The sequence below is a fragment of the Psammomys obesus genome, unplaced genomic scaffold (genome assembly GCF_907164565.1).
Source record: "Psammomys obesus unplaced genomic scaffold, mPsaObe1.curated_primary_1811, whole genome shotgun sequence".
NCBI lineage: Eukaryota > Metazoa > Chordata > Mammalia > Rodentia > Muridae > Psammomys > Psammomys obesus.
In genome coordinates this window covers 17,454,505-17,479,869 of record NW_026585895.1, presented here as the reverse complement: position 1 = coordinate 17,479,869, position 25,365 = coordinate 17,454,505, and the positions used below count along the sequence as shown (strand labels likewise).

Here is a 25,365-nt window from a genome sequence, read left to right as displayed (position 1 = left end):
CCAGAGCTCAGTTTTATTGGCTCTGTTGGTCTCCTTTTGGAGTTCTTACCCCCTCCAGGTCTTTCTATCTCCCCTTTCTTCATATGATTCCTTGCACTCTGCTGAAAGTTTGGCTATGAGTCTCAGCCTCTGCTTTATACACCAAATCAATACATATGTTCATATCCTACTTGTTAATTCACATTCAATAATGTACTTTTGTTATTGTGATAGGTTTGGGTTTTAATATCTGGTCAGAGTAAATATCCAGTCTTTTTGTTTTTCTTTATAGCATATTTAGTTTTTCATAACATTAAAATTTTCCCACATTTATTTTCACAGAAAACATCAAATATCATTTAGAAACTGAGTGAATTTCACAGATGACTCTAATAATTCCCTTGAGACCTGATAAGCCAGGGTCAGATGGAAGGGGAGGAGGACCTCCCCTATCAGTGGACATAGAGAGGGGCAGGGAGGAGATGAGGGAGGGAGGGTGGGATGGGGAGGGATTGAGGGAGCAGGATACAGCTGAGATCAAAGTAAATAAACTGTAATTAATATAAAAAAATAAAAAGAAAAAAGTTTCAATAAAGGCCCTTTTTACGTTTAAGAAAATAAAATATACCACAATAAAAATGAAAATTAGGTCTTGAATTCTACTTACCGGGTATAACATAGAAACTGTTATTCCTTCAATATTTGTTAGTAAAATTTCCATTAATCCAAAAAAGACAATCAAACTGTCAAAAATATTCCAGCTTATTTGGAAATACCCATAAGGATGCAGAGCAATTACCTTCAAAATCATTTCTATCGTATAAATTCCAATAAAAACCTTAAAGGAAACCAAACATGGGTGTAAGAACGGTTGCACGGTTGCCCCTAATGTGCACACACAGACCCGTGACATGGAGGAAGCCCCACACGACTGCCCGTTACACAGCTCTGGTTGGTTTGGGGTCTGTATGATAATTAATCCATGTATTTTGTTTAATGTATGGAACATGTTAGTTTAATGAAAGCTATTCTTGAAGAAAATGCATATTTGAGTAGAAGTGATTACATTTTAGACATTCCCTTTGAATATACACTGAGAATATATATTGAGACACTAACCATTCATTTCATAAAAGAGTGTAAGCAGTCCATGTGTGTGCATATACATACATGCAAGCAATAAAACTTAGTCAAACAAAGAGGCCATGGATTTGATGGAGGGTGGGGAGGGCCTATGGGAGTGTTTGAAGGGAAGGAAGGGGAAACACGATTGTTTTTAATAATTCTATTTATTTATTAAAAATGTGTGTGTATGTGTGTGTGTGTGTGTGTGTGGCCGGGTGGTGGTGCCATATACCTTTAATCCCAGCACTCAGGAAGCTGAGGCAGGAAGATCTTAGAGTTTGAGGCCAGCCTGGTCTACAGAGTGAATTCCAGGACAACCATCGCTACAAAGAGAAACCCTGTCTCGCAAAACAAACAAAGTATGTGCGCGCGCACACACAGTTGCAGGCAAAGGCCAGAAGAGTCAGATCCCTGCTGAAGCTGGGGATTACGGAGAGTTGTGAGCTGACTGATGTGCGTGCTACAACTGTAGAAACTGAACTCAGGGTCCTCCACAAAAGCAGTATGTACTTTAGTCACTGAGCATCGCTCCAGCATCCTGTTACTGTAGTATCAAGTAGGTGCATAGGATTTAGCAACTAAGTGATGAAAGCAGGTAAGAGATTTAAGCAACATACATTTGCTTGAGTGTTAACGTTCATAAATCCATAGAAATCTATTTTGTTTCTTGTGTTGGTATAGAAAAAAATAAACTATACATGAATCTCAAAACACCTTGTTAAAATGATAAGCACCAATCTAAAGTGAGACAATTGGGACAAATGGGTCCAGGGACCGCTGTATTCAGGATTCAGGATTCTGAAGAAACCTACTGTTGTCATTAGCACACCCCTGTACTATGCTCATTATAGGAGAGCCATACCTAGAATGTATGTTTGGGAAGGATTAAACAATAAATCATTTCCATCTAATTTAATGCCAGGTGTCAGGATAGGATTCCAAATTTAAATGATAGAATTTTGAATTCTAATTGAAAAACTGTTGATAACTATTTACAATGTAGGAGCTGAAGTGAACATGGTATGAACATAACAGCTTATTCAATACCAGTTCAATCCATGCTTAGAGCAACATTGTGGGGTTATAAGATAAAACAATCACAAAATAAAATTAGAAAATAGAAACCTGAAACTATGAATGAAAACAATGAACGATGAGTTCCTACCAAGTCTCCAATGATGAGGAGAAACATGAGCTCCTCGCTCATTGGAAAATGTTTTAGAGCCAGGAAACAGATGTTTAAAATGATGCATATAACAATGAAAAGATCAGCAAATGGGTGTGTTATGATTCTATCAGCGAACTCGCTCAGTTTTATCCAACAGGGAGAGCATTTCCAGATGAAGCAGGTTTTAGCAAACTTATACCAGCACTGTGGGCATTTCTTCCTGGATGTTTCTGGTTCTGAAATATGAGAATGAAAGATGAGAAAAGTCAGTTATTGAAAAATTGTTTAAAGCCTTGAGAGATAAATTTAACATTTTCAGGCAAAGGGCCCCACATCTTGATTTTGTGTCTGGTATGAGCAAATACAAATAATATAGTGATGCATAGCAAAGTGAAATCTATGTCTCTTATTTTGTTTATGATTATCGAGCTAGAAAAATGTATTGTTAATGAAGCAAACAATGTATTAGTAGGAAACCATAGATTTCTCCTAAATCAAGTATAAGTGAGAATAACATGCTTTTCAATTTCTGGATTATATGTTTTATATTATACTAGCTCTTGATATGGACTATGATAAACAACCATTGGTTAGATATAAAAACAAAAATCTAGGTAAATCAATTACCTCAAGATATCATAATTATACAGATGATTTTATACAACATGAGATCAGGACAAAGACCTCTGCAACCAACAGTCCAGATACAACTTCCCAACCCCACAGGAGTGTTGGCCGCCTGAAGCTGTTCAGAAGACTTACTAACATAAGGAGTAAGTTAACATTCTTTATGTTTTACATGCTTTATCTGAGCTTAAATAGCTGTGAACCACGGGAAACGCCAATATGCAATTAACTGAAAAGACAGACTGCTCCTGTGCAGGTGACTAGCTCTGCACAGACTTTCAGAAGATATTTGGACTCAGCCTATTGCAACAGCAACAGGAGGTGGTTACAGAATGATTGTGCTAATATTGAAACTAATATCATACAGCCGTGGTCTAATCCTACCCTTCTACATTTGCGTCTATTTTTCTCAACTGCAAATGGCACCACACAGAGTGTCTGTGATTATTTTTTGATGCCTTGTAATGACACTTTCTGATGTTGGGCACGTTATTCTGAGTTTTTAATACATTGCTCATCTTAATATACTCATTGCTGTTACTTATATTTTACCTTTTCTCACCTAGATCCTAAAGGAACTGCTCAATTATTTAAGAACAGTATTGCAAATCATTTCTCCATTACTGAGTACGATACAAGTAGTTTTTTCCACTTTACCTTCTTTGTGTCCAAGCGAAGTTTCTTCCAGTATATCCAATGTGGTGTTTATAGAAGTTGGTGATCTTTTCCTCATTTCTATTTGTGTAGTTTTCATCTACAAGATGTTTAATGGGTTTAGTAGTAGCTAGCTCCCCACCTTCATACCGTTAGAGTTTAACTTTAACACAATATAGAATTTGACCTTTCTATAGCTTCTTGCTTCCAGAGGATCTCTGTGTTCCATCACTGGCTTCTTCCTTTGGCATTGGATGTACTAGAATTACTTAGATTTAGCTGAGAAATACATGCTAAAATTGGAAGGCATCAAAATTTCCCCTCTGTGCTGAACAATAAATAGAGCAGGATAGTAAATGCTGGCAGCACTATTTATATTCAAAAACCAATTTAAAATGATTATAGGATTACTATGAAATATCCATTTGCCAAATATGCTACTGAGTAATGAGAACATTTCCCTAAAGACACAATGTTTTTGCTCAAGGATATTCTAAGTTTATATTTATCTTATAACATGGCTAATTCACTCAATAAAATTAAATTTATTTGGATATATGAATAAACAAATCTTGAAGAATCTAAGGCAGTGGAATGGATTTAAAGGGTTGTTTGGATAGAATACATGATACAGATAATGACTGGAAGTAGTCTAACTCCATAAAGAAATCATTTCTTCCAGCACCTCATGTCTCTTCAGCAAAGTTTTCAATAGATGCTCTGCTTTGTTTATCTCTTATATGTTTCACATTTATTTAGTGGTGTGTGTGTGTGTGTGTGTGTGTGTGTGTGTGTATGTGTGTGTGTGTGTGTGTGTGTATGTGTGTGTGTGTATGTGTATGTGTGTGTGTGTGTGTTAAAGACAGATTTGTGGTATCAGTTTTCTTCTTACCATGTGGGTCCCAGTGATGGAACACAGGCTATCAGGTTTAGATGTGCTTTGCCAGTCTTTTAAAGAATTTTGAAAGAGTTCTTGCATTAGAAAGTGAATATAAAACTAAAGGCTTTTGTGTGGATGCTTTAGTTTCACCCAACTGTAACAACTGCAAGAAGAACCAAAGAAATCTCTCAAGACAATATGTTGACGTGCAAACCCACTAGTGTTAAAACTGTCATGCTATGTACTGTTGTCCAAGTCTAGAGATGACCAGCTGCCACAGTCTACCAATATCCCAGACTCTTCTATTTGACAAGTTCTGATATTACAGCTGATGAAGCCAAATAGAGATCAATGAGACCACTGCATTCACCTTAGCATCAATGATTTCTCCTCAAATTCCAGAGCTGATAGAGGCAGAAGACATTAAGACCAACTACATCACACACTGAGTTTCATCAGGAAAATGAGAGTCTTCAGATCTATGATGTTTTGCCCTGTTATAATTAGGTTAAATGTACACTAAAATTTAGTATGTCAGGCTAGTTGTACACTCAGACGACACATATTCAAGAAAATATTTTAGTAGAATCACAAGGTTATGTAAGGGTGAAGTTATATCCCATAGAAAAATCCAACAGAAGTGATTTTTTTTCGATGATCTCACAAGGACTTCTGACATAATCACCTTCACCAACAGCACAGGCTCTAAGATCAACAATCAATAAATGGGACCTCATGAAACTGAAAAGCTTCTGTAAAGCAAAGGACACAGTCATCAGAAAAAAACGACAGCCTACAGATTGGGAAAGGATCTTCACCAACCTTATATCTGACAGAAGGCTAATATCCAGAATATATGAAGAACTCAAGAAGTTAAAAAGCAAGAAATCAAGAAATCCAATTAAAAAAATGGGTACAGAGCTAAACAGATTCTCAATAGAGAAATATTGAATGACAGAGAAACACTTAAAGAAATGCTCACCATCCTTAGTCATCAGAGAAATGCAAATCAAAACAACCCCCAGATTTCACCTTACACCCATCAGAATGGCTAAGATCAAAAACTCAAGTGACAACACATGCTGAAGAGGATGTGGAGAAAGGGGAACCCTCCTCCACTGCTGGTGGGAATGTGGGTGTGTATGTGTGAGTATGTGTGTACATATGTTAAGGACAGATTGTACAAACACCTTGGAAATCAATCTGGCACTTTCTCAGACAATTAGGAATAATGCTTCCTCAAGATCCAGTTAGAGCACTCTTAGGCATATAGACTCATGGCAGCTTAGTCTCCAAGGGATTCCCCAGTAATGGGAACAGGGACTGTCTCTGACATGAACTCAGTGGCTGGTTCTTTGATCACCCCCCCTAAGGGGGAGCAGCCTTACCAGGCCACAGAGGGAGACAATGCAGCAGTCCTGGTGAGACCTGATAGGCTAGGGTCAGAGGGAAGGAGAGGAGGACCTCCCCTGTCAGTGGGCTTGGGGAGGGTATGGGAGGAGATGAGAAAGGGAAGGAGGGTGGAATTGGGAGGGGATGAGAGAGGGAACTAGCTGGGATACAAAGTGAATAAACTGTAATTTATAAAAAAAGAAATTAATTAAAAAATAAAAAGTAAAAAAAAGATAATACTTTTGAGTGTAGTTCATAATATCTCAAGTGATCACTTATGACACAAGAGATGGACCTTATGAGGCTGTTTCAGACAGCAGCAATTTGGTGGAATCACACCAAAGAGCAGTCCAGTTAAGAAAATTACCTATGTGGGAGAGGGAAGAATTGGAGATGACCCCAAACCTAGTCTCAATAATTAATAACATACCACCGTCTCTGGCTTTCACTTCTTATTTTCCAAAGATATTTAAGTGAAATAGACATGATATTTTTAGATATATCTAAAAGGACAATATCAAAATTCCAATTATCACAACGAATCACAGTAATTTCATAGGAGGATACGTGGGTAACGGGTATAGATATGATCACAATACACAGTGTCTATGCAGAAAACTAGCAAAAAGCTGTTAAACTCAAAAATGCCTAAAATAATAAATTATAAGTTTTATTGTATAAAAAGAACTTGTGTTCTACCAAACATACAACTGAAAGAAAATTCCACAAATAAACAAATTTGGAAAAACACTAAAAACAGTCAATAATTTAGTAATATTTTCCAATGCCATATCTGATTCTTATATTCAACTTTCTCTTTTGTTCAAAAACATTCTAATACAGTTGATCTGTTCCAAATAAATACAAATAAGTTTTACACATTGTACTTAAAGGTATTTTAATGATCTTGTGTTCTTTTTAGACTTTTTTTAAATTTTGTTTATTTATTCCAATTTATTCACTTTGTATCCCCACTGTAGCCCCCTCCCTCATCTCCTCCCAGCCCCATCCTCTCTCTCTTTTCTCCCTCTATGCCCTTACCCTAGTCCCCTGATAGAGGAGGACTTTCTTCTCTTCTATCTGACCTTAGGTTATCAGGTCTATCAAGGCTCGCATGATTTAGATGTTAAAAGCATTGGATCACTTATACTATAAAATTTTCTACATTCTTTTTATTTATTTATTCCAATTTATTCATTTTTTTATCCTGGCTGTATCCCCCTCCCACTTTTCCATCCACTCCTTCCTTTCCTCCTTCCAGTCCCTTCCTCTCTCCCTCCCTCCCTCTTCTCCCTGTATGCCCCTTCCCTAGTCCAATGATATGGAAGGACCTCCTTCCCTCCTTTCTGACTCTAGCCTTACAGGCATCATCAGGGTTGACTGCATCATCTTCCTCTGTGGCTTGACAAGGTTGCATCCCCCCCCCCCAGGGGTGGGGGATGATCAAAGAGCCAGTCACTGAGTTCATGTCAGAGATAGCCAATGCCTCCACTCACTAGGGAACCTGCTTGAAAACTGAGTAGCCTATGGATTTCCTCAGAGCAGGGGGTCTAGGTCCTCTCCGTTTAAGGTCCTTGGTTGGAGTATCAGTCTCTGCAGGATCCCTGGGTCCAGGTTTTTTGGTTTTGTTGTCTCCTTGTGGAGTTCCTGGCCTCGCCAGGCCTTTCTATCTTCCTCTTCTTCCATAAGGTTTCCTGTGCTCTGCCCAAAGTTTGGCTATGAGTCTCACTCTCCTTCAATATGCTGGTGGTAATGTAACCTTTTACAACCACTTTTGAAATGACCTGGTGCTTTCTCAGAAAAGTAGGAATAGTGCTACCTTAAGCTTTGGTTATACCACTCCTAACCATATATCCCAAATATGCTCAACCATATACCAAGGACATTTGTTCAACTATGCCCATAGAAGCATTATATATAATAGCCACAATGTGGAAACAACTGAAGAATGGCTACAGAAACTGTGGTACATTTTCACAATAGAATACTACTCAGCAACTAAAAACAAGAAAATCATGAAATTTGCAGGCAAATGGTGAGAACTAAAAAAGATCATCCTGAGAGAGGTATCCCAGAAACAGAAAGATACATATGGTATATATTCACTTATAAGTGGATTTTACCCATATAATATAGGATAAACATACTGAAATTTATAGTCCTGTAGAAGCTAAACAAGGAGGACCTTAGGGAAGAGGCTGAAGCCTCACTCAGAAGGGCAAACAGGATAGACATCAGAAGTAGGAGAAAACAAGGAACAAGACAGGAGCCTTTCACAAGAGGCCTCTGAAAGACTCTACTTTCTTGATTTAGCTCCTAAATTAATCTGTGACTCTCATAGGGTCATTCAATGACAGGTAATTGGATTAACAGGTACATTAGACTTAGGTCAGTTTTTGGCACAAAGATAATTGCATAGTGCTATGGGGTTTCCTGGCAACAATATGAAATAATTTACTTTTGTCCTGGGGATAACTCTGGGCTTCTGACAGTTTTCATAGTTTTTATCCTTATTAGACTAGAGGTTTGTGCAAATATTATACTTCAATTAGCTGTTATCACATCTTATCTCCATTATTAAAGAACTGGCAATACTGTTAAGATTAATTAGATACATGTTATAAGGAAGTCAGCTTATACGTACCCTCAAATTACTTGCATTACTCAGGTTTTTAAATATTCCCTTCCTTTCCTGAAGTTTTACCAGTGGCTATTGGTGTATAGGAGAATTACCAATGCAAGCTGTGTCATTTTAGAATCATACTGCTTTGGCAATGACCCGTAAGAGCTGTTAGGTAGCTAGACAGTGTCCAACAGATTATAGGCCACTTATGATGAGCTACTTCATCATGGTGGGCTTTGGATCACATCCCCTGTTTTCCTAGTGACATTAGAAAAGGAACCTTTACAAATGCCCCTGTAAAATACTAGACGGAAATACGGATCAGAGCTTCTTTGAGATCCATTAATGGAACCTACTACCACCTGGTCAAAAGAATGGAGTCTGAATTCTACCTTTTCCCCTGGATGGATAAATGACATTCTGATTGGTCCCCAATATTAGAACATTTCATACCATTGTCTTCTACCTTAAGAGTTAATCAATCTGTGTGTCCTCATAGCCTTGTTCTTAAAAACGGCTAGTCCATCTGAAGAGTGATGGCTAATAACTGTTCCGCTAAAGGGACGGCCCACTTTTCCTTTAGGAGCTCCAGTTTAAAAGCAGTTGTTTGCAAATCCTCACTCTATGTCAGTCCCACTTTTCTGAGTTTGAATTAAAAAAATCATAACATTTTCTATTCCTTATGTATCCCAACTCTCTACCTAACAGAAGAGGAGTGTTTCTTTTTTCTTTGTATCCATTCCCTTCCTTCTAATTCTAGTCTAATTTAAATTAATTAGATATGTTCTAAGATTTACATTTTGCTGAGATTTACATCTTGCCTTGCCTGTTATTTTATTATCAATAAAACTGGCCTAGAGTTTCTTTCTACATCTGTTTTCAGTTTCTGGAAACTGTGTGTGTATGTGTGTGTTGTGTTGTGTATGCGAGTGATGTGTTGTGTATGTGTGTGATATGTTGTGTTTGTGTGTATGTCTGTGATATGGTATGTGTATGAGTGTGTGTGTGTGTGTGTGTGTGTGTGTGTGTGTGTGTAAGTAACTCCATGTGCAGAAGTAAGAGGAGAGCTTTGCAAATTTGGTTCTCTCCATCCACTTTTACATGGGTTTTAAAGCTCAGAATAAGATCATCAGGATTGTATGACAAGCACTTTTATGTGTTGAGCCATCTCCCTGTCCCTATCTGTAAAATCTTCTCAACAAGATTAAGAACCCGTAAGAGAATACAAGTTTTCCTTCAGGAGAACTAGGTAGTCAAATGATGAACCATGGCTTCTACTCCCTACTGGTGAAAAGTCCAGTACCAGGGTGTCCTGATCAACATTTGCACCTGTCAGTCTTCAACAAGAATCACACTCTGGAATTCAACAGTTCCGGAGCAGAAACAGACTTTATATGCTGCCATTAATGTTACTATTTAAAATAATGCCAAAATACAGCCAAAGGTGTAAAGCTTTTATGTTGATGTACTTTTCTCCATTCAAATTACTCCGGGTTTTAAAATTTCCATTCAGTTATTCTCTATAATTAATCTCTGATTCTTTATCATCATTATTAGATGTAAATCAAATTTGAATAAAAACAACTATAAGCATTTATAGCATCTGGTTTAATATGTCACACACATCACTTGGAAACTAACCCTCAATTTTGCTCATTGGAGATTTTTTTTTTGGAACTATGTCTCAAAGTATTGGCACGAGTATAATGTGTTATAATATATGTTAAGCCTTTTTGCAAAGAGAATGGCATAAACTAAGTAGTAAATGTTTCATAAAGTTAACATTATATTCTTATGAACTAGTTTATATATAACAGGAGGGTATTTTTTCCTATAAGTGTCATGTATTGTTTTAAATATCAGGTGTTCAAGTCTGTAATTGCAGCAGGATGCATCCTGAGGAGGAGGATGACTTTATGATCGTGGTGAACTGCCTTGTTAAGTTCCAGGTCAGTCTCAACTACATCAAGACTATCTTTTATATGCTCTATGATACTGATGACGAACCTACCAACATGTTTTTGCTCTCTAAAAATGTTAAATCACCACACAGCCCTTTTGTATGTGTTTCATTTGAACTTCATACCACCTGTGTGATAAATACTATAAATGACACACATTTTATTGATAAAGAAGCTGATGTTTCACAAAACTAATAGGGTTGGTGAATATCATGCACCTATTATGTAGCTAAAGGGAACTGAAGCCCACATTTGTCTGATGGTATCACTCTGCTTTTAGCCAAGAAAATTCTCAGATTTCCTATAGTAGGAGAATTTGTTCATGTAGGCCATCTCTTTCTAAATCCATCTTTAGGGTTTGAGCTTGACCTAATTACAAAAGAACATTTAGTAATTGAATGTTATGACATGCTATTTTACATAAAGAAATAGAAAAAGAAAAGAGATCTTATAAAAATGAATTTTATATTCCTTTTCCAGAAAACTCTACATGAGAAACATTCTAAGACTCTTCCAGGAAAACAAATCTTCAGAACTGAAAGATTTTAATAAAAAGCAGGAAAGTTTTACTACAACTAAATTTTACCAAAGTGAGAGAAGATACCAGGAAATGCCAAAGCTCTCTCATAATCAAAGCCCTTTCATAATCAGAGCTATTTCATAAACAAAGCTAATAGAACACTTGATCTAAGAATAAGAGAAGAATTGTTAAGCTGTTGGGCACGCTGGGATGGAGGGCAAGCTCTTGAATTTCTGAAATGCCACTTGAAAACAAATTACACAGTCAACATTTCCTTCAGACCCTTCAAGTTCAATCTGAAGGACTCGGGACTCAGACACAGAAATCTTTTGTAATATGCTTTCTTGTGACTTACTTACGATTGTTAATAGCCTCTTTTTTCTGGTACATGTTTTGTTCATACAGTCCATAATTGCTCTTTGTTCAAAGGCATGCAGACACAAGAGTCTACAAAGTCATCGGGTACATGCTGATATCCTGCTATTCAAATGCCACTTCGGGTACAGTTATGTCCCAGAGTATGTTCAGTGATGGTTGTTGCTTGGTTGAAGGAGTGAGCCGTCAGCTGCTTCAACTCAGAAGGGACCTCTCTACCAATGAAGCTCACAGCTACCCTTCCTCCAATTACTAACTCATGTCAAACTGCTTGTTGACCTTCCTCTTTCCCCCACCTATATTCTACTGTTTTTATACAAGAATTTCCTAATGTATTTTCTCTCTACCTTTTGTTTTCTGTCTCAATTTTGACCTTTTCCCAGTCTTCCTGAAAAGCATTTCAAAGAAGGGGTGTGATCACCTGAAATGCCAGAAGCTACTCCTTGATGCATTCCTCCAGTCCTCATTCCTGTTCACAAGTGCATAGGCAATTAACTTTTAAAAGGTTGTCACATAATGTCCTGAACATCACTTCTGCTAATACTTTCAGATTCACAGATTGAATTTTTATAGGTGGCCAACAATCTGAAAATTATTTAAGTAGAATAGGGGAATTCTAAATCACACTAAAATATTATTAATTTTATTATAATGGATTTGATCATCCTTGGGTAAAATAATCCCTTGCTTCTTGAGCAGATTTATTTATGTGTTTATTTTCTTTTCTAACTTTATCTCTCAGAAAAAAGTCAAGTTATAAGAGCACAACATGTCAAGAATTTCTCAACAGAAGTATTGGAAATTTGGGTCAACAATTTTACCTATGAAATATTTAAATACATTGGCCATTCTCACCACATTATATTAAAAAGAACACATACACACAGAAGAATAAAGAAAGCAAAAGTGAGTCTTCTTTAATGAAAACACATTATGAAATATTTATTTTATTTTTAATGGAGTGGTCCTATGTGTGGGTGAGTCAGTGTGTGTGTGTGTGTGTGTGTGTGTGTGTGTGTGTGTGTGAGCATGTATGCACTGTTTGTGTTCATTGGGTATGTGTGTTTGTGAGTTCAGAAGAGAATGTCAGAGTCCCTTGGAGCCGCAGTTTCAGGAGATTGTGCTGACTGACATAAATACTGAGCATGACACACACACGTCTTCAAGAGCAGTGCATGCTTTTAACTGAATAGCCATCTGACCAGCCCCAACCAAAGCACTTGTTTTTCTGATAGTATGCCATGCACAGATATGACCGTCCGTCAGAAAGCCATACACTCCAAGACTTGAAGACAGTCTTCTAATATTTGGAATCTTAAAAGCAGAAATTTATACCTCAGCTGTTTCCATTCTTTCCTCGTGTTCTTTCCCAGGTTGTTGAAATTTAGGTTCTGTGTCTTCGGATTTCTTAGATGTTCTCTGCTTTTCATTTTCATAGGTAATTGTGACTATGCCCAAGAACAAACTTGCCATATAAAAGGCAAACCAGAAACTGACCATAACAAAAAATATCATGTAGACCTTTCCTGAAGCATAAAGGATCTGCAGAAAGGTGAAACACATAAGTTAGAGAGAGAAACACCATTATCTTTTGATATTATTTATGTAAAAATGAAAAACAAAATTTTCTTAGAGAAGTTGTTTAATTATAAATGCAATATAATCAAAGTATAATTTATGTATTTATTTAGGAAATCAATAAAAAGTGCTTCAACTTTAGATATACATATAAGATATAAGGTATATGCTAGCAGTCAGGAGATAAAATGATGAATCCCCTTAATTTAGTGTGAGCACTTGAGTCATATTCATTACCAGAGTAAACACACCAAGAAAAAATCTCGACCCATGCCATAAGCTGGAAAATACCAATACAAAAAATGCTCTCTTTTTTTTTTTAAGTATAGAAAGACTTTTAAGCAGTCGTAAAAATCATTAATTTATGGAAGAGTAACAATGTGCAAATCCTGGATGATAGAAGACGTGTGTCTCAGAGCATAAGAGCACTCGCTCTGAAAACTTCTTCAGAGAAAACTGATTAGGATACGGGAGATTTATGTGACATAAGCACAGAAAGAAATATTTAAGGATAGTTGGATATCGAATTTTATGTTACTGAACATGATTAGCTTTGATTTCATAATAATTACATATGCTAGGTCAAAACAAATTTAAAAAAATGTCAGTAGAAAATACAACTGATTAATACATATGAGCACAACTAAAGAAAACAATTATTTGATTTTTAAGCATACATTTGAATAAATAGAAAATTTTATCTACAGATGATGTTTTGTGGCTATAGAAAATTAAAGATGGTTTTAGAACAGTAGGAAATCCCAAATGTATACTGAAACAACATCTTATTTACTTAGAACATGTTAGCCTTTAAAAGTGATTTTAATAACATGTTAGGACATTGGGACAGTTATTCATGATTTGAGTAAATGGTTTTACTGCGTAGTAGTTGCTATTAACACTAACACATTTAGTGTCAAGAATTGAATAGTCTAGCATTTGCTACAGGCCAAGGGCAATAAAAGGATCATATATTTGTTATCTTATCCAATAACACATGCATGTGATACTTGATATTATTTTCAGTAGGCATAAATAGTCAGACTGTGGAAATGTTGTTCACAATATTTGCACTTTAACAGATTATATTTTTAACATATGACTATAATATAGGCTTAACCAACTACAAAATCCCTTCTCCTTTTTAAGACAGGGGCTCTTATATAGCTCAGGCACGCTAACATCAAATTTACAATCTTCCTGCTACAGTGGCTGGCATTACAGGTGTGGACCATCTATCCAGACTCAAAATATGCATCCTTGTTAGCATAATAAAGAGGAAATTCTTGTTTTATTAGGCTGCAGTATAAGATTGGCTAATTCTAGAACTGATTTTATAGAGTAGTTACAGATATGAGGATAAAATGAAGCAATTCATAAAAAACCTTGGCACACAGCAGATCCAAAATAAATGTTAACTATACTCTTAACTCTTTTCATGAGTTTTGCTAAGGTGTCTCAAGGAATTCAGGGAACAAACTTAAAATTGCCTTAATATTGCCAAAAGTACATGAGGTGTACTTTTTGGTAACAACTACAACATACCCAAGCCTTGACCAGTTGAGGTTAGGGAATGCAAGGCAAAATCTATCAACAAATCAAAGCAATTAGCATTTAGGACCAGAAATGAAAGTCAGGAATAGACTCCAAGCCTGAATACCTTCCAGATTCTGTTCCTTTTTCACTTGAAGAGCCATGGGGTTGACTTTAAAATAATGCTAACTAGGCAGTTTTATAACAAACCCTTGGATGTTTAAAAAAAAAAATAAGGCCTTCATTAGCAAACAGGTTGATGTAGTTTACAACATAACTTACTGTTGTTTTCCTAAATTTAGGGGAAAAAAAAGCAATGACAACATATTTCTTTACAGACCTTGAAAATAATAATTCTAAATGGAATATGAAAACAAAACAAAAAACCCAGAATACCTAAAACAATCCTGTACAATAAAATAATTTCTGGAAGTATCTCTATCCCTGAAAATAAGCTGTATTATAGAGCAATAGTAATAAAACTCCATGGTACTGGCATAGAAATAGACTAGTTAATCAAGGGAATCGAATCAAAGACTCAGAAATAAACGCACACACCTATGGACTCTTGATTTTTAACAAAGGAGCCAAAACCATACAGCAGAAAAAAGATAGCATTTCAACAAATGGTGCTAGTCTAACTGGATGTCTACATGTAGAAAAAATGCAAATATATGCATATTTATCACCCTACACAAATTGAAGTCCAAGTGTATCAAATACCTCAACATAAACCCAGCCTTGAGCTCATTGGAACAGGAAACAACTTCCTGAACAGAACACCAACAGCTCTGGCTCTCAGATCAATAATTAATAAATGGGACTTCATGAAACTGAAAAACTTCTGGAAGGCAAAGGACACTGTCAGTAGAGCGAAATGGCAGCCTACCGATTGGGAAGATATCTTCAGCAACCCTACATCCAGCAATGGATAGAAACAGATGTTGAGACTTACAGCAGCTCCACAAGAAGACCATCCAAACCAACTGACCAAGACGTAGGGGGCTTGTGAAGATTGAAGCACCAACCAAAGACCCTGTATGGACTGGACCTAGGTCTCCTACACATATGCAGCTGATGGGCAGCGTGGTCTTCATATGGGTCTCTAGTAAAGGGAGCAAGGGCTGCCTCTGACATGGACTCTGTTGCCTGCTTTTTGGTCACTTTCTCCTGGTGGGGCAGTTCACCAGGCCATGGAGGAAGAGGATGTGCTTAGTCCTAATGTGACTTGATGTGCTGGGGTTGTGTTAGTAAGGGGACTCCCCTTTTCTAAGGAGTAGGGAAGAAGGGGGTGGTGGGAAGAAGGAAGAAGGGTGGGTCAGGGAGGTGAGGAGTAAGGGGCTAATTGGGGATTTAAAACGAATAATAATAATAATAATAATAATAATAATAATAATAATAATCAAAATCCTTTTGGGGAAGTTTGCTTCCTACGGAGGGAAATACCTGAACAGATATTCAAAATAGAATATCATAGGGATCTGCATTCTCTCTGAAAGGAGTGAACGGGAAACCCAAAAGGAAACCTGATTATTTTTTAATTAATTAATTAAGTCACTTTACATCCTGGTCTTATCTCTCCTCACCTCCCAGTCCTACCTTCCCTCTCTCCCCCACCTCTTTTCCTTATTTCCCGGTAAAGGGGAGCCCCCTCTTCCCATCCACCTCAGCTCATCAAGTCATATCAGAGCTTAGCATGTCCTCTTCCACTGTGGCCTGGAAAGACAGTCCCTCCAGGGGGAAGTAACTGAAAACCCGAGATTCTGACTCTTAATCATGAGAGAAGGAAACATTAATTCTTGTGGAATTTAAAATATATGTGGAAGCAACTACAATAAAGGACCATTCAGGAAATGTCTTATTCCATCATCAAATACAGCCTTAAAGCACACTGTATTACACATATGGCCTTTGAACAAAAGTCCAAAGACCAAAACAAAAATACAAAAAGATTATGAGGGAGGCTAATTTAGTAAAATATGAAGAACACTCTTAGAAATAAAAAGCTCTGAGTGCTACAGAAGAAGCAAAACCACATCAAAAATGTTAGAAAATAAAAATGTAAACACTAACATAATGAAGTTAGAAAATCAGCTTACAAAACAAAACAAAATGTTATGTGCAGCATTTTCATCATTTTATTTTATCTTATTTTGGCAGACACGTTTGCCCAGCTCTCAGGAGGCAGAAACAAGTAGATATCTTCAAGCTCAGGGCCAGCCAGCTATTCAAAGAGACTGTCTCAAAAAACAAAACCACAACGGCAACAACAACAACAAAAAAAAACAAACAAAAATCTCAGAATGCAATTTGACTTGTAACCATGATGCATAAAGACCCTGGTGGAACTGGATTTTGGTCTATCCTTGGCCCCCACCTCAGGGGGCTCAGACATGTGATTATATCAATCTGAGTAACAGCACATAAAGTAGTGTAAAACACCATAATCTCAACTCTTCAGAATGTTTAGAATTTAGAGTGACCATTCTTTGTTCTAATATCTTTTGATATTAACTATCCTGCTTTTCTCATAACATCACATATTTCATGGTAATGGAGATGGTCTTTAAAGGAACTCCCAATCTCTATTACAGTATTATCCCTTCTGGGAGACTGCTACACAAAAGTAGCTATGAATTCAAATCCTTAAAATTTGGATATTGTGTTCATAACAATAAGATGTCTGTTATCACAAAGGGAAAACTATTTTGTATTTAAGTGGAAAGAATAAAATAGAATAAAAGAAAATAGAAACATTTACCTAACAAATTATTGCTTAATGTGTACCAATCTCATAGGCTCACAATGTTTTTACTCAATAGTTAAATGCTCATTGTATGTTTCACATGTACTGACATGTCAGCATCACACCCTTTGGAGGAAGAAGGTGAGCTCCAGTGCTTACATTTGGAAATTTGGAGACATCATTCCACCCACTCAAATCTTATATATAAACAAATAAGTAAACAGACGTTCTTCAATTGAATATGATATTATGTCTAAATAAATTCATGTTGGGCTGAAAGTGTGTAAATGGCATGTGCACTGGTTGTGGCTGACCTGACAAACAGATTAGTAGGATCACACACACCACAGCAGATGGCTGCTTCCGATGGGACTGCATGGCTGGTGGTGACGAGCATGCCACTGCTCAGCATGAGGAAGACGTTTTAAGATGCAATAGGAAAGGTCAGAATTAAAATCTGAGTGTGCTTCTGTGGAATGCTCTCACTTGGCACTGCTGTAAAGAGCAATGTCCTAAGCGAAAGCCTTGTAAACGAGGGTCTATGCATCGACCTTGGAGCATTGCTGTAAAGATAAAATATCAAAAACCAAACACAGTCAGGGCACAGGAGTTGATGGAGATTTCCACCTTCAGCAGCTGTAAGTCTTTGCTTCTGTCCCTGAATTCTTCTTTACACAATGCACCTTGTACATACTGTGGGGGTGTGTGTGCATGGTCACAATTTCTTTTTAAGAATTTGACTTAACATTTGTCCTGTATTACGCGAGGGTGGAGAAGATACCGCTAACATATGCAGATTATCTCAGATTATCTTTTTTACCTGGTGATAAAGTAATTCAGGATAATCCTGGGTCATCAATCGAAACATAGCAAGTAAGGCCCAGCCAAAATTGTCAAAACTCGTGAAGCCATAGTCAGGATTCGTGCCCTTTTTTACACACACATAACCTTCGGGACACTGGCTAAAGGAGACAAAGAAAGGAAGAAATGTTTGATATCAAATATCTTTCAGGCAATGGACTAACAGGGTAAACAGTTAGTTACTAAAATCTGTGCACCTACATAGGCTAAGCGAGAAGGAGGACCCTGGGTGAGATGATCAATCCTCACTCAGAAGGGCAAACAGGATGGACATTGGAAGAGGGAGAAAACAGGGAACAGGACAGGAGCCTACCACAGAGGGCCTCTGAAAGACTACCCAACAGGGTATTAAAGCTGATGCTGAGACTCATAGTTAAACTTTGGGCATAGTACAGAGAATCTTATGAAAGAAGTGGGAGATAAAAAGACCTGGAGGAGACAGGAGCTCCACAAGGAGAGCAACAGAACCAAAAATTCTGTGCATAGGGGTAGTTTCTGAGACTGATTCTCCAACCAAGGACCATGCATGGAGATAACCTAGAACCCCTGTACAGATGTAGCCCATGGTAGCTCAGTGTCCAACTAGGTTCCCAACTTATGGGAACAGGGACTGTCTCTGACATGAACTCAGTGGCTGGCTCTTTGATCACCTCCCCCTGAGTTTGGCGGGGGGGGGGGGGGGCAGCCTTACCAGGCTACAGAGGAAGACAATGCAGCCAGTCCTGATGAGACCTGATAAGCTAGGGTCAGATAGAAGGGAAGGAAGACCTCCCTTATCAGTCAACTTGTAGAGGGGCATGGGAGGAGAAGAGGGAGGGAGGCGGGAAAAATGTAAAAACAATAAATAAATAAATAAATAAATAAACAAACAAACAAATAAATAAATGCTATCTATATCCTCCTCAAGAACATAGAAAGAGCCCCTTGCATGAAGGTAATCAATTTTCTTTTTTACACAAAGCACTAAAAATGAAGTTATATTTCATGATGCACATGTAAAGTAATGAAAGAGAATTGTAAGTATGCTCAAATTAGCTTTCAAAAAGCCATTCTTTAAAGATTGATTTAAATTGGACAAATGTATATATTCGCCAAATATATACTTTGAACATTAATACATTGCTAAATGTCTAAACAAGGCAAACATATGTATAGTTCATTGTGGCAAGAATAGTTACCAATTCCAAGAATATAACGTATTGTCATTATTCATGTTTTTGCTGCTCAAAATCAAATTAGAGAAGCTGGAAGTTTTAGTCTGTGATAAACCGTTTTGTCTTTTGAGTCCTTCAGTTCATGCTGTAATGCCATAAAAATCAAGACAGCAGAGGGATAGGGAGAGAGATAGGAAGATGGGAAACTCTCTGAATGTCATCGTGAAAGTATAAATGTTAGAAAATAGCATTGATAAAAATAAACTACAATATTCGAAGGCTTACTTTTTCAAGTGATCTCACCTCAGACTCTTAGTTCCCACTATTTAAGGGTGAGAAAACATTTGTCACATTAATAATTGAAAAATAGAGCTAGCACTTGGGAAAAGAGCACATTAAATATTTATTTCCTTCCCTTTCAGGGAGTTCTCAAACTTTTATCTATGTTAAGGTTGGAGTAATTGTGGTTCGTTATTATGATATTGGCTCAATAAATCCTATTTTCTCCTGTCCAAGGCTTCTGCTTAGCCCTTCTCCTGACATTATTTTGGGGCTGGCCATGCCACACACTTTAGACATATACTGGAAGAGGTGGTTTGAAGACTGTGCATGGAGGCTTTCTATACTGCAATCCTAAGAGTCAGAGTAAAGATATACTGGTTGTCATATTCATTCATCTAATGATTTGAGGTGGCCCATCCCGCTGCTAACTATGGTGTTAGAGGTGAAAAAACACCATATGTCTTTTATTTCTTGCCCTGAAATATAATATTATGGTCTTTCTATTCATAGATCTCTTCACAAGGCATGCGGGATGTATTTAAAGTGGAAGGCTACCAAATAAGATGTTACAAAGAGAAGGGTCCAGATTCTGGATCAGAGGCTAGAATGTAAACTACGTGATAACACTTCTGAATCACCCAGGGTTATATCAACTGTTCAAGTGTGCTCTTGAACAGTTGTGCTCTAGGACACTTCCCCAGTGTCCTAACCGGTTCTCAGAATGTCAGTGTTAGAAACGAAGAAGAAAGGGCACTGTGAACGGATGGAGCATCATTTCTACGGAGAGCAAAGCATTAAGGACCACTTCTAAGTCAACATGGCGGGGCGGCAGCTTCTTGCTCTTTTTCTTATTTGTTCAGCTATACTCTACAGGACACAGCCAGTGCGGTGGCTGCGAGGGTTAAGTCACTTGCCACCAGGCTCTGGACTCATAGGATAGAAGAGAGGATCAACTCCTACAAGTTGTTATTTTAATTTCCATGGTAAATTACCTCCCCATATTAGTGTGTGTGTGTAATAAAAAGAGTATATATCTATATCTATATCTATATCTATATATGTGTGTGTGTGTGTGTGTAATAAAAAGTCTATAGTAGTAATACATAAGAATAATGTTACCTTGTTGAATTATTGTTTATTAATGGTTTTTAAAAATAATTTTATTAATGTAATATATAATGCATATAGACAAAAATAAGGAAAATTACAGTAATCTTTGATAATTCTTTTTTTAAAGCTCTTAAAGAGAAGTAACTTACGTTTTGTTAATTGCGGGTGCCGGGATGCACTGAAAATAAATCATCTCTGCTGGAGTTGCAGCCTTGTGATATTCTAGATTCTTAGGCTAGAATAAGTCACTTCATTAATCAACCTATTGCTTTTCTGGAAAATTGCATAATGGTATTTTATACTATACATTTCTGCTTTTGTTCAAAGTTGATATTTTGGAATTCTGCCTCATGGTTATAGTAGTATCAGGTGGGGGTTTTAATGACGGAGTAGACCAAAATGAGGTCTCATGTGTTCGGTTAATGCTTTTACAGAGTAAATCTGAGAGACTTTGTCCCACTTCTGCTGTGAGTTTACAGCAAAAAGGCACCTTCTATGAGCCAAGAGAGCAAGCCTTGGGTACCTGGAGCTGAAGATTTAAATCTGCTCAACAGAGAAATGCATTTCTGTTGTTTCTAAGACTTGATATCTATGGAATTTTGTGAGAAACATCTCAGAAAGAACACGACAGCTATTCTGAATAGCTCTGATAACGAAGTGGGAAAATGTGGGCAACTGTGAACATTAGTGAAGCAAATATTCATTCAGTGAGTAAGTGATGATTACATGCTATCAGAGAGCATTGACCCCACCTACCCTGCATCGGTCCTGTTGCCACAAAGGAGGGCATCTCTCTCGCCTTCCAAATAGTAGAAGTTTTCTCTTTCTGAAAAAGAAAGGAAGAAAGAAAGAAAGAAAGAAAGAAAGAAAGAAAGAAAGAAAGAAAGAAAGAAAGAAATGAATGAATGAGGCTTTACAATTATTCTGGAATCAGCCACATGAAACCTGTCCTAATTTCCACAGGAGACACCTGTCTGCCTATGTCCTTGAGAGAAAAGAGGAAACCCTTGCTTTTTAATCTGCCATCTCATGACATGCCAGGAACCTTTGAGAACACAGGTGCTTTGCTGTTCTAAAATTGTTGTTGAGCACAAGAGAAATACAAACGTCAGGAAAAATGAATAAAACAGCCACACATGACAGTATTGGTGAAGGAAGACACCTCAGATTACGTTTCTAAAGTTTATTCCTGGTGATTTGCCTGAACTGAGGCCAGAATCCTCTGCTTCTTCTAACTGGAGATGGCCTTTCTGTATTGAGTGCCTAGTGCCCGTGATGTGTTAATTGAAACCACAAACTTTGCTACTGTACTTCATAACCTACACAATATGTTAGCACATGCTGAACTGCTATTAATGAATATACATCGTATTTCTAGATATTAGGTACTATAGCTATGAATAGGCAGGATTAGGAACATTGCATTGTCTGTTCCAAATTTAAATCACAGGATCCAAACTATGGGAGAAAAAAGTTGTGTGTGTGTGTGTGTGTGTGTGTGTGTGTGTGTGTGTATGTGTGTATGTGCACTAAATAAGCATAAATTACTTCAGTCCAAACTAATGTGAATTTAACTGGGCACCTACAATAATTTTATAAATTTTTAAATCATAAAGATTATACACTATTGATTTTTTGAGCTTCAATCAAATCACAAATGAAATTTGATGTCAATAACATTGGGTGATCTTAAAAATACTTTTATATGAAAGAACTATGCATAGTAATTGTGTTAAAATATTTCATAAATACATTACCTATAGTTCTTAATGTGTTGTTGACAAAATGGAAGAGATTGACAGGCTTTTTGGGGTGCTAAACTAAGGTTTTTTAAATTACAATATTGTGCTTGAACAAAATGGAAAGAACCAGAGTTCTGGTTTGTTTGTTTGTTTATCTTTATTTTATCAATATCCAATAAAGGAGCAATATTTGTTTACTTTAAATAGTATCAGATTTTAGTTATTACATCAAACAAACCAACCAACCAACCAACAGTGGGTATTTCAGTTAGGACAGATTTAATGTGCACATTCCTTGATCTTCAGCACCAGATTTAGTTTGGGGATATAAACAGATAAGAAATGAAACATTTAGCATGTTCACATGCTTAAAATTCCATGTTTCAGCACAATCATACTATGCAGTTGACCAAGGAGCTCCATTGTTACAATTCCTCTCGTGATGATGGTACACAATATATATATATATATATATATATATATATATATATATATATATATACTGCATGAGATTAAAATGATTAAAGCCTCTTAATACACAAACACAGACATATTCCCTAAATATTGTCAGTGGAGGTCTAAAATTGGAGCAGAATTCAATATGAGTTTATTGCCTGGTGAAAAGCCATATGAATTTAAGGCAGTCTTAACCCGGCTAGACTCCCTGCCTAGTAGTTATAAAATCCCGGAACATCATTTAATTCCCCTCTTTTCCTGTTCTGTTGATGAGGGTAGCACAGCCATTCCTATGTCTCTCCTGAAGAATTATGTTGATTACACATGTATTTCCTGATATCTGATACTGGGATGTATTATTATTATTTATTGCTTTCTGTTTCAAATGTTTGCCTTACTTTAAAAAGTAGGACTAAAAGTATTTTAAAATACAGTAATGGAAATCTAACCAGTGCATTTCTACACTAAAGTGATATTCTGACTCTTAAAGTAATCTCACACATTGTAACAGAAAAATTAAAGATTTACATTTAAATAAATAATTTTTTAAATAATAGTAAAAAAGATGAACTTTACGCTCCTTGGAGTAAATTTAAAAATAAAATTTACATGGCTTTAAAAAATTTATGTTCTCCTGATCATCTGTCTAAAAACTGAAAAATTTGCTTTTGGTTTAAAAAAAGAAAGAAAGAAAACCATATTCAACTTAGTTCTTGAGTACAGTTACAAGATTTATAATTTGCCCAGAAATGGAGTGTTCATTTCTCTAAAGACTTCTCCATCATTAGATGGAGTCACTCTTACCTGGAATATAGGACTGGATTTCAGTTTTATTGTGCAGGGTACCATTTTCATTCTCTTGGGGCCATCGCAGACATTTGTGCTTCAGGTTGCCCATGAAAAGACCCATCCCGAGTAGTGAAAACACAGTCAGAAAAAACAGAGTTAGGACAATGGCACCCAGTAGTTTCTTCAAACACTGGGCCAGTGTCACCACAACAGACTGCAGGCCTGGAAAGAAAGACATGTTTTTAACTTAAGAAGAAAAACTACAACAAACCTGTGCTGTGGCAAAAGTATACCCTTGTCCCTCATTCTAATTTCTATTGCCTGGGTCTAACAGATACAGGGAGCCAAGTCAAGCTGGAGGATTCTGTGTCCTGAATAGCTATAATACTTTGAACAGCTAGCTTGCCAATATCCAGGCTGTTCATATAGTAAAGAAAACAAACAGGTATTGATTTAAAATACTGTGTGTGTAAATGTACCACAATTTCTGTATCCATTCCTCCATTGAGGGACATTTGGGTTGTTTCCAGATTCTGGCTATTATGAATAAAACTGCTATGAACATGGTTGGTAAATGTCCTTGTATAATTGAGCATAATTTAGGTATATGCCTAGGAGTGGTATAGTTGGATCTTGAGGTAGCACCATTCCAAATTGTCTGAGAAAGCACCAGATTGATTTCCAAAGTGGTTGTACAAGTTTACATTCCTATCAGCAATGAAGGGGTGTTCCCCTTTCTCCACATCCTTTCCAGAATGTGTTGTCTCTTGAGTTTTTGATCTTAGTCACTCTGGGTGTAAGGTGAAACCTCAGAGTTGTTTTGATTTGCATTTCTTTAAGTGTTTTTCTGCCATTGGATATTCCTCTATTGAGATTTCTCTGTTTAGCTCTGTACCCCATTATTTATTTATTTATTTATTTTAATTTTTATTATTAGTTACATTTTATTAACTCTGTATCCCAGCTGTATCCCGCTCCCTCATTCCCTCCCAATCCCTCCTTACCTCCTTCATCTCCTCCCTGCTCCTTTCCTTTTCAAGTCCACTGATTGGGAAGGACCTCCTTCCCTTTCATCTGACCTTGTTTTATCAGGTATCTTCAGGACTGGCTGCAAAGTCCTCCTTTGTGGCCTAGCAGGACTGCTCTTCCTTTGGGGGTGGTGAGGTCAAAGAGCCTGCCATTGAGTTCCTGTCAGAAATAGTCCCTGTTCCCCTTACTATGGGAAATCAATTGGTTAATGATCTACCGCAGGTTCTAGGTTATATCCATACATGGTCCTTGGTGGAGTATCAGTCTCAGAAAAGACCCCTATGCCAAGATATATTGGTCCTTGTGGAGCTCCTATCCTTTCCATGTCATCCTAACTCCCCCTTCTTTCATATGATTCCCTACACTCTGTTGAAGGTCTGGTTATGAGTCTTAGTATCTGCTTTGATACATTGCTAGGTAGAGTGTTTCAGAGGCCCTCTTGGATTACTCAGTTTGTTGGTGTTTAACTTCTTAAGTTCTTTATATATTTTGCATATTAGCTGTCATTTTGTTCTGATGACAGTGGAATATGGAATACTACTGAGCAATTAAAACCAAGGAATCATGAAATTTGCAGGCAAATGGTGGGAACTAGAAAAGATCATCCTGAGTGAGGTATCCCAGAAGCAGAAAGACACACATGGTATATACTCATTTATTAGTGAATATTAGACATAAAATATAGGATAAACATACTAAAATCTGTACACCTAAAGATGCTAAGCAAGAAGGAGGACCCTGGGTAAGATAATCAATCCTCACTCAGAAAGCTAAATGGAAT

At 37.0% G+C, this 25,365-nt stretch overlaps 1 protein-coding gene across 1 annotated transcript in view; it reads right to left on the bottom strand.

Annotated features, from left to right (window-relative positions):
* Scn7a (sodium voltage-gated channel alpha subunit 7) overlaps nucleotides 1-25,365 on the bottom strand; it is an 81,873-nt gene that overhangs the window by 26,730 nt on the left and 29,778 nt on the right. Inside the window, exons 7-13 of the mRNA XM_055600406.1 lie at nucleotides 23,571-23,777; nucleotides 21,325-21,394; nucleotides 17,982-18,123; nucleotides 12,640-12,846; nucleotides 3,557-3,653; nucleotides 2,270-2,508; nucleotides 647-817 (exon numbers count right to left, since the gene is read on the bottom strand). Coding sequence (XP_055456381.1) covers nucleotides 647-817; nucleotides 2,270-2,508; nucleotides 3,557-3,653; nucleotides 12,640-12,846; nucleotides 17,982-18,123; nucleotides 21,325-21,394; nucleotides 23,571-23,777 — 1,133 coding nt within the window. The remainder of the gene's footprint in view (nucleotides 1-646; nucleotides 818-2,269; nucleotides 2,509-3,556; nucleotides 3,654-12,639; nucleotides 12,847-17,981; nucleotides 18,124-21,324; nucleotides 21,395-23,570; nucleotides 23,778-25,365) is intronic.